Consider the following 13,935-nt stretch of genomic DNA (forward strand, 5'->3'; position numbering starts at 1 on the left):
ATAAAATATTGATTGATATTCATGAAACTGTTGTTATCAGTTAAAAATTGATTTACCGTGTCTCTGTGGCCTTTACAAAGCTTCCAGTGCTTTATTGCACTTTTTACTTTCAAATTCTTGAAGAACTTTTCCATTTGTGGTACATTTAGCCATGTGTACTTTGTCTAATTCTGAATTATCACCACACAAACGTAGACAGTTCTTGCTGCAAAGGCTGTTTGTGTTATGTTTATCCTATATAAAGTGTAAGTAGGACAAGCTGTGGTCTTTAAAACTGAATTAGTAATCGCAGCTTAAATTTGGTATCCTCTGCCAAACAAACTCCTTATTTACAGTTGTTGTGTATTGTTTCAATGCCTTTGGTAACACTTACGCAGTCAAGTAAATCACTTGATGAGCAACAGCTTTTCAACATTTAATTACTTTGACTGTTTTTCTTTCTAAACCACTTCAACTCCAGATGTAAAAATGAAACCCCTCCTCAGGAACCAGATTTTGAAAATAATAATAATGTTTTCAAACCTGTAATTGCTATAAAATGTTAACATATGATGAATAAAACACAAATAAATGACCCAAACTGTGTTTTTCATTAACCCTTTGTGCTCCTTTGTACTACATACCCATGTTAGATATAGAGATAAAAACACGTTTTTTGGGGTTTTTTTGGAACAATGAAAACAAAAACGCTGCTAATAACAGTAATAATCAGTAAACAGTAATTATCACATACAAATCAAACAACCTCAAAACGTGTGCCATTATCAACTTACTCTGTGCCATTTATTGAAATGTTCAGTACAACAGAACCCGGGGTTGCCTTAGCAACCATTGCACATTTTTCTTGCGTCCTTTCTTTTATTTTCATTTTCATAGTAGACCCTGCACCTTTGTTGTGGTCTCTGCTTCCCTTATGTTGGGGGGATAGTCGCAAGTGCGTGTACACAGCTACTTTGCGCAGGCGTTGTGATGAATCTGGCTGCTGCAGACGCATGCTTTATTGCCTTGTACCCAGTGCCGTGTTTTGATAGTATTTCATCACAGTAGTGCCATTTCAAACCAAATAGCTTCCTGTTTACCTGACTTACCTGTAAAGTAGCTGCATGCTCTTTTGTTTGTACAGTCATAAAGGTAAGTGATTAGCTTTTCGGTAACAAAAGCCAAAAAGCACTCCAATGGAGAACGCAAACTCTCAGTTTCCACGGCGGGGTGCACATCCGTGTAAACAGGTGCAAAATCAAATGATGGAGAACTGGCATCATCGTAATGATCAGTAATAAACACCCAGTTTCCTGCTGTTCTTGGCTCCACATCCTCTTCATCGTCATCGCTGAGTGATAAGTCAGCATCACTGTTGCTGGTATCGAAATCCTCCGAACCAACTTCAAAATCTTCATCACTACCGTTGTCGCACTCCACGTATGATGCCATGTTTAGCTTTAGCTAAAAACGATATAAACTACAACTAAACAAGTAAAACTAATAATAAAATTAAAATATATATAATTACTATATAATATATATATATATATATATATATATATATATATATATATATATATATATATATATACACACACACTTGTAAAAGTTAAATGGCATCCCGCAATATATCTCAGTCTTCTAAACGCCCACTGGTAGATTGGAATCTACACGACACGCAATTGGATACAAATGTCTCCTGACCCTCCGCTGACTTTCATTGCACTTTCCACAGTACTAGAACTGCCTTAGGGAATGAAACCTGAAATGCTAGACTGAGAAACCACTCATAGAATAGAATGGGAAACTTAACATACGCACGTACGGCATGGTACTATAAGTGGGTTTCCATTTGACATACGTGTATACGTCGTGGTGTTGAAGTGGTTATAACCTTTATACTGAGAGATCTAGGTTTGAACTGAGCGAATCTCACTGTTCCAGATTGCTACACAGATTCTGAGCTTGACGTAAGGGTAGAACAGTTGATTAGGCAGATGATTATATGAGAGTGTGGCAAAGTGGGTAAGTGTGTGCAGGTGAAGGTAATACAGCAGTGCAGAAGAAACAGACAGACAACGATATCCAAGTGCAAGGGTGTTTATTGATTGTAATTTGTCCAGAGTCTGATGGCAAACAACAGTAAACAGTAATGAAGTAAAGTCATACAGCGTTTTGTATTACTTTATTTAGAATCCCTGGGTTTGACCCATAACCAAAAAGTCCTGTCCTCTATACACCCACACATAACAGAAAACACATACACAGGTACTTTAGTGAGTGAATTAGTGCTCATGGTGCAAATACAGTTCTCTGTGAAACAAGGGAAGTGCTGGTGTCTGGTTTTGATGCTGGCCGTCGGCTACAGTGCTTGTATTGTATTAGTAGTCTAAATAACAAACAAACAGTTTTTACTTGAGACAAAACAAACAAACACAACACTCACATTTTTCACAGGGTCTCCTTTTAGGTTGTTTCTAACCATTTAAAAGGAACAGATCACTTTACTACGTCCCCTATTTATGCCCTCACTCATGACCCCTTGGTTAATGAGCGCATCTGCTCCTCCAATCTGCAGATGCCATGCCATTTCCCATCCAGGTCATTGAGTTTGTGTACCGTAGCTCCGCCCCCTTTCTAGATGGCCGACTTCCACCTAACCCTGGGAATAAACTGTCATGCCATTTAGTCCAGGGTACTCTGTTCCCTTTACACAGCGCCGTCGCAGGTCAGGAGGGAGAGCTAACACCAAGAATCATTCGATCTCTGTTGCAGAGAGCTAAGTTTTAATTGGTGTTGGATTTGTTAACTGCATACATGCAAGTTAAATGCGCACGACCACCACAGGCAGCCATGGTGACACTGATTAGACCTGATGAATTTGTTTGAATTTTCTTGATTTTACTCCTCTAATTCAATCAGGGATATTGGAGCTGGACATCTGCAGTTTGTTCCAGCAGAGTGAAGACAATCCACTTTATGTAGTCTAAGATATGGAAGCAACTGCCAAACAACATTCATAACATTTCATAAGTTCTGACTTCACACATTTAAAACATTTTGGGATTGCACAATACTCCTCTCCTGCTTTTAGAATGGCCTCCTCCACCCTATTCAGAATCTCAACCAATGTAACACTGTCTTACAACCACACCGAGTCGTGTGTGGAAATAGTGTTAGCTGAACTACTTGTTAATCTTGATTATGAATCATTTTCTAACTAAAGTAGTGGTTGGTGTGGGTGTCTGTTTAATGAAAGGTTGTGCAATGAGCTCCCTCGCAAGATTTGACTGCACTTGCATGTAATTGACCTAAAAAAAAAAGTGAGATGAGGGAAGATGTCCACCAATAAACACAACTGGGAGGGATTGTGGGTAAAGTATCCCTTACAGAAAGATTAAAAAATGAAATTGGAGAGATTATTATGTCACTCATTTAACTGTGTGTTATTACCCATTAGGAACCCCAGAGAATCATTCACAGCATTGCCAGAAACAAATTTAGAACAAATATTGTGGAATATTAAATTATTTGTTTTAAACAGTAAAAACATTAATGTAAATGTGGAGTGTATTTGGCCAAGGATACTAGAAGAAATACTTAACAGGTGTTCCTATAGTCTTGGTAATACATTGAGTTTCCATCAATTAGTTATGCCATCATGATATCATAGGTAAATGTTTATCTGCAGTAATACGGATCTGACATTTAATTTTAACAACATAAGGCAGGACAATGAATGTTGCCTCATGTTGCCATGACCAAGTATCCTGTTATTGGCAGTGTAAGTGTTTGGCAGGATGTTTTGAAAACTAAGGCTTCCAATTCTCAATTCTTTACAGGCAACCTTGACATCCACAATGAACTGGAAGACCTGGTGGCAAAGTTTCTGGGGGTAGAAGATTCTATGACATTTGGAATGGGCTTTGCTACCAACTCCATGAACATTCCAGCACTAGTTGGCAAGGTAAGGGCTATTCATGCTTAAAATGTAGTTTTAAGCTTTGACACCAACCAAAGATATTGTGAACACAAGAAAAAAGAAAAAAAAAACTGAAAGTGTCACCAGTTTATTGGTATAATTTGATTATTTTATTTGTTTTTATTAGTGTAATAATTTTTTTGTTTGCATCAAGAACAAGAGTTTTCTGACTGAATTACTATGGTAATTGCTTTGTGCATTGTATTTCAAACTACAATTACAATAGGACAAAAAGCTAATAAATTCAAACTTCACCTTAAAAATGCCCTTTTTTATTTATTTTTTTAGGACTTGCAGGTATAGAAAAATAAACAGTTGGTTACAATACATTTCGGCCTTTGGCTAATCCAGAGTTAAGCGTACTTTTGTCATGCTGCTGTTATGCTTAAAAACAAATAGAAACTCAGCAATGCACATTTAGAGAAGGAGGAGCTGTGAAAACTGAATGACCCCCACTTTAACCTACCTAACTTTTGTCCACTTCCTTGCAACCCAAGAAGAACATTTACAAAGGTATACAAAATGTCCAATGTCTTGTTATTCTACCAGTGACCCAGAAGTTTTGAATACAAAGTATGATAAACAGTCAATAGAACAAACATGCAAAACAGCATCCATTCTTCAAAAAACTTAATTACGTTTTCTGCAAACTAAAAATATTGTTGTAGATGGACTGGCCTAATAAAGATATGGAACCCATAGGGACTGTAGGTAAGGATGGAAAGTCGACAGTATTTAGGTCTCTAAGGTTTAGGGCTGGGAATTTCAAATGTTTAAACGTAAAAACTCTAAAGAAGCGGTCAGTTGTTTAATAATATGCTAGACGTATAACCAGTCCCATGACAAATTTCACCGAAGGCATATTTTTTTAATGTATTCATTTTAGTAATTTGTCATATACGGTATCTGACTGCTGTGGTGCCAGAGTAAGGGTGGCTATTATAAAAAGAAGGGGTTTGGTAATTGCCTCCAAGTAGTTTTTCTTATTGGTGCAACAGAAGGATTGACACTGGGGCGGATGTTATCCTCGGTCAGTCTGGCGCTTTAGTGGCGCACTCTGTTCTTGCTGTAGTAGGCGTGGTATGGTATCCAGTCCATGTGGTAAGAGACACGTTTTTTCTGACATTTGTTATATTTTTTTTTTTATTAAACACCATTTCTAAACAATGCAACGAGGCGAAGCAAAAAAAAAGTGGTATGTAAATTATGCCAAACAAAATTGGCGTTCCTCAAAAACACAAGTTCAGTGCTTCGTCATTTGAAATTAAAACATTCAGAAATTACTGTGGATGGAGCTGCTGATGGCAATAAAAAGCAAACATCCATAACAACATTTGCTATAGATTTGGCCGAACAGGGTGTGACCACGTTAACCCCTATGAGAAGGACAGCGTGTGTGAATCGTGACTGCAGCAGTTTTGAAACCGATGTAAGATTATCCCAGTAACCATCAATTGCAAAATAAATATATTTTTCAATACAACTTTTTATCCACTACAAAAAAACTCTAAAGTCACTACATATCGCAAAAGACGATGAAACCTGTCGCTTTAATTATAATAATAATTTCTCAAAATATTATATGATTCTCACAAAATATCATTGTTTAGATTGTACAATTCACCTAGATTTCAAGATGTGATGAGCCATAATGTGCCGACGTGTAAAAAAATAACAGCGAGGCTGGACAAACTCAAAGGGAGAAAAAGTTGCGATTACCACAAACTCGTGCACCGGATTCCCCAGTCTTCCCAGAGGCAGAAGGATTTTTTCACTTGAAATTGTTCTGTATGATTTTGGACCAAATGGCTGTTTTATGTTTAGTACAATTTTTGTTTGTATATTTGAACTACTGCACTAAAGACCTCAGAGACACACTTAAAACAGGCAGGCCAGGCATCTCTTTTTAACAATTTAATGTAAATTGTGTGAATATGTGCATTTGAATACATTACTTTATTTACTAATACTTGACCATACACAATTAAGTGCACAAGAAGGCAAACATAAGGTGACCAGACGCCATGTTTTGGATGGGGCAGTCCCACTTTTGGAACACTGGTCCAAGTGTCCCCAGAACCTTTCTTGGGACGCTCATTTCGTCCCGTTTTTTTCCCAGAGCATCGTTGTGCCGGTAACAGAATATTGTATTTCCATTCAGGCTGCTGTGTTACTACCATATCTAACTCATTACAGTACAATGTAATAAGTGCATGCAAATCTAATAAGTGCATGCAAATCTGGAGAATTACTGAACAATCAACTTTCATATTTGCAACCAATCACAGATAATTGTGGGTGGGTTTATACACTGACTGTTGCTAAAACTAACTGGCGGCTATCCTCGTCTGAATCATCATTCTCACCTCTCGCTGCTTGAAGAAGTTAGACTACTGCACTAGTCTAACAATAATGGCTCATACAGGTACCATTGTTTTGTGCCAGAATTATTCTCTTCATCCATGATATTTATATATCTGCGTGCAAACGACTTTGCTTTGCGTGTAGCTATAGGCGACAATTGCGGAAATCAACGTTGTCACGTCACATCACATTGCCATGTTCACATACAACTCAGTCTTGCACTGAAGCTTGTCATGATTTGAACACTTTGTGCATCACAATAGCCCACCACAACAGTAGGAGGGGCTGTAAAGTATAACAAAAGTTTTTGGAAACATATTTTCTAATGGCATAAGTCTATCTTCACCTTCAGTTCACCACAGATACCCTCTAAGAATAATTATTAAGTGTGTTAGTGAATAATACAAAATCATGTATTAACTATAGCTATTTTCACATTTGTGAAATTCATGTTGTAAAAATATTGTAAAAGTTTTAGAACATTTTATATTTCTTTAAGTATATATTTGATGTTGTTTTTAGCTGTGTAGGCTGCTGTGTGTGGTACAAATAGTTTAAAACAATTACAAAAAAAAAAAGAATCACTTCCCCATTTATTTTACCTTTCTTCTTTAAAACATATGTAAATAAGCTGCCTTAGTGGCAGGATAACCCTCTTTTTAAGCCCCTTATTTATATTTCTGTGTTAAATGTATTATAGAAGATGTATATCTTAAAATAGAGAAAAAGGTTAATGCTATCTGTTGCATATGTGTGATAGCTATATAATGTGTTTTAGAAGTGTGTTTTTCCTTCAGTAAAAGAGGCAAATGTAAGGGCTCAAATTACTGGGGGGCTGGGGGTGGGGTTTCTCCTTTAAGTTTCTCCAAATATTTTTTTTTTTCCAAATTTCCTTTTTGACATGTTTTAAGCCAACAGGTATAACTTAAAACAAAAGTTAAAAACGTGTTAATTGTATGATGACATTTCCTGCCTTGTCTGTGTAGTTTTTCAGTACCAATCAATGGTAATGAGAAAGCGTCTCCTGACAATCTGAAAACTTATCTGCACATTTTACTAATGCTTATGCTTATATTAAGGACAATTAAATAGTATTTATTTCCTAAGTAAAGACATGACAACATTTCATTTGATCAGAAAACAAACATAATTTAATCTTATTACAGCTTGATCAATATCTCAGCCTATACTGTTGACTCAAAAAAATAAACTCCAGCCAAGAAATTAGCCTTCGTAAAATGTGTAGTTATCTAATTTAGATTGTTAGAAGACGCATTCTCATGTTCATTGATTGGTCCTGAAAAATGTAATAGACAGGAAATCTCATCATGCAATTAGCACGTTTTTAACAGGTCGTTTTCCATTTTAAGTGATGCCCGTCAGCTTACAGCATGTTGGAGGAATTTGGAAATACAACTATTCTGAGAAACTTAAAGGATTTGCCTACGTGGATTACTATTTACCAACTTAATAACTACTTCAGAAGGAAATTCCCTTTTGTGCAATCAGGGCAGCTTCAAAACAAAACTCAACATCTCATTAGTGGGCTTCATTTATTGCACACAGTCAAAATATAGGATATTTAATACATTTCATCACCTTTTTAATAGCAATAGTTTAATAGGAGAAAGTAAGTGACTGTGAAAAAAACCAGGAACAATTAATCATGGCACACTAATGACCCAAGTAGAAACTGCAATAGAAAAAAAAATACAGACTGTCATATTAAATGGAAAGAAATTAAATATTTTGAAAAAAAATTGATTCTGTGAAGTAACCATTTAATACATAGAAATATTGAGATATGTAATGTTTTCATACAAGAAGGACCTGGTTTGCAGATTAGATGCTGGAGGATAGCATAGAGCAAGATGGAAAGTGGAAATCAAAGGGAGAAGATGCAATTTCTTAGGCAGAAAAGGGACTAGATTTGCAGCAGTAATCAACAACAAAACAGCATCTCAGAATTTGATAGTATTGAATTGCTACTGTGTAATGTAATAACTATGCAGAAATGAAATTACAAAGACAATAAGATCATTTATTCACTTTTTTTTTTTTTTTTAAAGTAAAAGATTCCACTCTGAATATCACCATGAATCGCTGCAGTCACTTTCAATATGATATAAGATCAAACATTGGTGAAAATAAAAACTACAGAGCTTCCCCGTAGCCTGGAAGTTATTCACAATATTTCCTCACTGTCCCAGTTTAAGGACTTAAAAATCTGATCACCTTAGGTAAACATTACATTCATTACTTAATATATTAAGGGATTATGTGTTGGATTGGTATTTAAAAATTGGGCATGTGGCAATGTTTGGGAGGTTTATCTACACTAGTATATATAAGAGAGTGGTGTTGGATTCGAGTACTTGAGTACTCAGAAATTGTAATGTTCAAGTACTCGAGCGATAGGCCTGTATTTTTCGAAAATCCCACCCCTACTAACAAAGACCGCAAACTTTTAAATCTCTGAGGCAGACTTTTTAATATCAGTCACAGTACTCTCTCCAATTTCCAAAATCTTTTCCAAAGTGAAAGTGTTTCCAACGTTTTCTCAGTTGTAAGCACACCTCGCTTTACCTTTCCTGTAGCCATGTTGCATTTGTGCTGTACGTGTGGGTGACAGTTGCTGAAGAACAATTTGTTTAAAGAACAGTCATGATTATGGGCAAAGTTACTAAACAAATAAATAAATAAATTTAAAAAAACAAATGGAAGAGGTTCCTGTTGTTTTTTTTTTTTGATGAACTTAAGAAACAAACTATTCTAAAAACATACTATCTGAAAATGTATTGAATATGTATATAGTTCTATCTCAACTGACCACTTTAATTACAACCATTGTTTGATTGAAGAGGGCATTTAAATATAAACCTTTCAATATATACTTTACAATGTTAAAAACCTTATTTGCTTATTAAGTGTTTCTTTGCTTAGAAAATACTAACCAGGGCTGTCAGTATACACCAGAATGTAATATAAAGAGTGTGTGTGCATTTAGATATGGTTTAAACGTTCATAAAAATATACCGAAATGCATATCCATACCAAGGTTCTGGTTTCATTCATGGGGGGACAAGGGAACAAGAAGGGGGAATACTTTATCTCTGATGGAACTAAGTGTTGCCTGTCACATAATTAAAGATTGCTGTGTCCCATGTAGATTTAAAAGTTGTTTTTGCATGTTTTAGAAGGTTCTAAATATATAAAACACGATAATCTTTTTACTGTCTCTTCCAGGGCTGCCTCATTTTAAGTGACGAGTTAAACCATACCTCTCTTGTCCTGGGAGCAAGACTGTCGGGATCCACAATCCGCGTTTTTAAGCACAACAGTAAGCGAGCAGCCAATTTACATGTGTTTGAGCCACTGTCATTTCACTTTGTTAGATTATCAGATTTGACAGATAAGCAACTAAAAATACACACAGCCTTGTAAACGGGTGTTCTTTTTAGCAGAGCAGCGGGGTTGATGACTGGTACTATGCCTGCAAGCACCTGGCAAATTTTGACACACATTGTCTTTGAGAATATACGCAGGATTTGAAAGGTGCCTTTGTCTTTGCATGCCCTGCCTTGTCCAAAAGGAGGGTCCCACCCTGGGAATGTTGTCCTCACACCCAGCAGGCAATGTACTGTGTGTTCCTTACAGAGCTGTTTTTTTTTTTTTTTTTTTTTTTTTTATATAGAGTAGACACTAATTAAAAAACAAGGTCTGCTGTACAGACTGTGTGCAAATATGATTATTAGGTGAATGAAGGTCCCTAATACAGTAAAATGTAGTAAAATGTAGTAATTTACTGTCAACACTGCCTGACCGTGAATTAACAAATCAAAAAGGAATTCGTGAATCATGACATTTGGAGGTAGCACTTAACTGTATAAATCTGACTTTTGTTTTCAGCTTATTTAGTTTAGGAATATTTATACAAAACTGGACCTTAAGCTGTAAAAACTGTATAAAGCTATTGATATTGAAACTTAGTGTAGCTAACAGAATCCTTTCTGCTGCCACCATGTTCACATTCCGGCTCACGTCTTCATCTTTAGGCATGAAAAATGCAACTGAAATACAGGAACAGGCATATTGATGTTACAGTGAGCCAGGAGTGACTTTATCTATATTAAAGTGTGTACATTATCATTACTTGTATGCAAGCAAACATGTTTGGATTTATTCTACATTTAAAAAAAAGAAAAATGTTGTAGTCAATATTTCTACTTTCTTCAGCAAACTATATTCACTTGTTAGCTATTTTTGACGATGGCTATAGAGATGAAAGGTAACTGTTACCCAGATTTTCAGCTTGTTATAAACCTGACACTGTTCCTGTGAACATATACTAACAACCCTACATTCATATACAATAATACTGACTTATTGTGGTGGGGTGCCCTGCCTCTGTGTGTATTTTGTTTTATGTTTAATGTGGTGTGTTATTGTTGGTGTGTATGTATTGGTGCACAGGGTATAATGTGTATATAAAGATGCATGAATCGCTCACTCAAGGTTGGAGTGCTCGCAGTGAGAGAACAAAACAGGTGTTGGTTTTCGGGTTCAGGTTTAGAAGCCAACATTGTGTAAGACAGCTGAACAATAAAAAAAATATAGCTTGGAAGCAGCAAGTCCTTTATGTAAATGGCTACATCGTGTAATTTCACAGCAGCATGTGGTTAAACAGGTTTGTCTGGAGTTTCATCTTGATCAACAGTTTAGGTTTGACACATCAGACTATATCCCAGTGTGTGGTAACTTTAATGTGATATTATATATTCTTTCGCCTGCACTGAATTAACACTTTCCTGGCTACATACTACACCCGATTCACAAAGCTTTAAGGACTTTTTAAAGATTGTGCGTGCGTGCGTGCGTGTGGTAATACGGCTGTCACTCCCGGTCGTCCGTTTGCCCAAGACACAGGATTTTGCAGTTGCAGCACAGTGATGCACTTTTAATTTACACAAATCAAATAAACCAAAGCCTAACTCCGTTTTGAAGCGCTGACTAAACACGTCAGGAACCTAACTGTCACTGGATGGCTAAACCATTTACCAGCCACAACAAAATTGATTGAACACACAGTACCTTTCTTTCAGTTGCGTACCCACACAACTGGGCTCTTCACACAGCCCTGAGCAGACCCACTGCTCTTTTGTGTGAAAGCAGCATACAGCATGTACTATTTGCTGCTTTCACACAAAATTGCTCAAATGTCTCCATCTGCTGGATCAAAAAATAATTGCTAATCTCTCTTTGTTTTAACATTATTCTAAATGGTTTAATTCAGTGAATTATTAAACCTTTAAAGTCAGACTATGTAACACAATAACCCAGGAGTGGAACAGCCCTCCAGGATTTAAATTGGTCACGCCTGTAGTCTTTGTTTTATTATGAAAATCTATTACTCAGACTAAGAAAAATACAGACTTTTGTTTTTTTTGTATATTTTATTGTTAAGAATAAACAACAGTAATGATAAGATTGTGATGCAGTGTTTCCATTGTGCTGATGTTGTAAATTACTGTATTGATACACCTTAAATATTTTTTGAAGCAGTGAAAGGGTGTAGACACCTATCTGGACTGGAAACAAGTTCAAGTAGTTACAGACAGGTAATGATAAACTGAATAGCTGTACAATAAATTACTGAAAAATATGAAACCAGTATGAACCAACTCAAGTTAATACTTTAGCTATTGTTATTTCACATGATGTAATATTTCACATTATGTCACCATAAAGTTCAAAGTCCATACCACTTAGGGGATAGGTGAGTGGAAAGTGTATGCGTCAGGCCGAAGTGCACTAGCTGGATAGTCCAGGATCAATGAGGCATTGCGTTATCGTTGGTGCACTGACCTCATGTACACTCTAAACCAGGAACACTGTTGCTGTGTACGATTTCCTAGATTTATTTTATTTTTTAGCCTGTAGTGCATTCAATGCTAAAGTCCTGACACCTTCAGAATTAGTGTAAATAAATAAATACACTGCCAAACACAGTTTTATTAATTAAGAAAAAGCTACTTTAAAGACATTTGATTAAGAACAGCTATTTAAAGTAAATTGATAAGCATTTAAGCAGGAACATTCTATTCATTTGAAGGTAGGAAATACATTTGTCAGTTTTAATGCTGGTGGTTAAACTTTTTGAGAATAATTACTAATAATAATAATAATAATAATAATAATAATAATAATAATAATAATAATAAGTAAGCTTTTTATTATACTGCAGTCATAAGGGCTTAAATGTATCTATCAAATGCAGCAAAACAGCATTTTAACTACACCTGCCACTGTTTGTACCGTTGACAGCACTTACTATAGATGAGCTGTATTATTGTGTTGTTTTTATATATTCATTCTCGGGCTGTGATTCAAGTTCCTCCATTCTACTACTCATATAATTTTAATGTGGAAAACCAGACTCCCTTTTCCAATTAAATCTATTGCATATTTTAAATACAGTGGCACCTTGTGGGGGTTAACAGCATAACAGGTGTGCATCAGGAGAAACTGGACCACAGGTAGTTCACAGGCTACTCACTTTTGAGAATGATTTGTTTATGCACCTGTGTTGGTAATTGTACACATCCGTTTATAAGTATTATATACTCATTAATAGAAGACACAGCTTTGTTTTTGCAGGTGTCAGTATATTAGGGGTTTTAAGATTTGTTTATGGATTTTAAGATGTGTGGGAATGATTGGTATGTCAGTGTTTTAAATTCACTGTCTGTCTCTATTGTTTAAGCAGTAGTGCTCGTCAAACTCGTGTGGTAGTTGACCACGTTATGCGTCTTGAGCCAAAGGCGACAACCTTGAACCCTTCAGCTCAGAAGTTTTAGAAAAATAGTAAGGGTTGCTTACAGTTTATCTGGACAATGCCAGATATCTCAGTTTGTTGGTGAAAGATGCTGAGCGCCAGTCAAGCTGACAGGCTGTGAGTGGCTGACTCAGCAGTTGCGGCTACAAGACGGGTTGCTTTGTATTGATTGTCTGGTTTTGAAAGAAAGCAATGCTGATGTACAAGTAAGGTGGGCCGGGTCGAGTTGGGGACAGAGGGGCGTGATGCTGGGACACCAGAATCACTTTCGAGACTTCTTGAGGTGCCGTGGGCTAGTCAATGAAACACAGAGGATGGAAGGTGCCCACTTGAAGACCCCAGAGATGTACCTTACTTAGCTCAATCCAGACAGTTGTCATGCTGATGTGCTGGGGAGGCAAAATAAGCTGATCCCTGGGGCCAGAATTACACTTCAGCCATCAACACCAGGCAGAAGGATATCTACATCATCAGATGGAAAGAAATGCAAATAGATGGAGACGCAGATTAATCACATTAGTTTACTGTAAAGCTATGTCTTAGTTGGTGCTTATCTTGGCTAGAGCCTAGCTCAAATCAGCATAAAGTTTTAACATCTACTCTGATGTAATGGAAGTCTGGGTGGATAATAAAATTAATTTGGACTAATTTGTTTTTCTGCTCAGTATTTGCTGTTTCGTTACGGCAAGTCAAAATGAAAAAGCCGGTAATTACATGGATTCATTTTAAGGTTGAATCACAGTTGCTGTTGTGATGTTCCAGCGTGCGTCCG

General features: G+C 36.4%; 1 protein-coding gene across 2 annotated transcripts in view; it reads left to right on the forward strand.

The window, feature by feature from the left end:
• The window catches only part of sptlc3 (serine palmitoyltransferase, long chain base subunit 3), a 59,666-nt gene that overhangs the window by 18,918 nt on the left and 26,813 nt on the right, over nt 1-13,935 (forward strand). For both annotated transcript variants that reach the window (XM_041252928.1, XM_041252926.1), the window contains exons 5-6: nt 3,825-3,949; nt 9,575-9,668. In XM_041252928.1, coding sequence (XP_041108862.1) covers nt 3,825-3,949; nt 9,575-9,668 — 219 coding nt within the window. The remainder of the gene's footprint in view (nt 1-3,824; nt 3,950-9,574; nt 9,669-13,935) is intronic.

The sequence above is a fragment of the Polyodon spathula genome, chromosome 6, assembly GCF_017654505.1.
Source record: "Polyodon spathula isolate WHYD16114869_AA chromosome 6, ASM1765450v1, whole genome shotgun sequence".
Taxonomy (NCBI): domain Eukaryota; kingdom Metazoa; phylum Chordata; class Actinopteri; order Acipenseriformes; family Polyodontidae; genus Polyodon; species Polyodon spathula.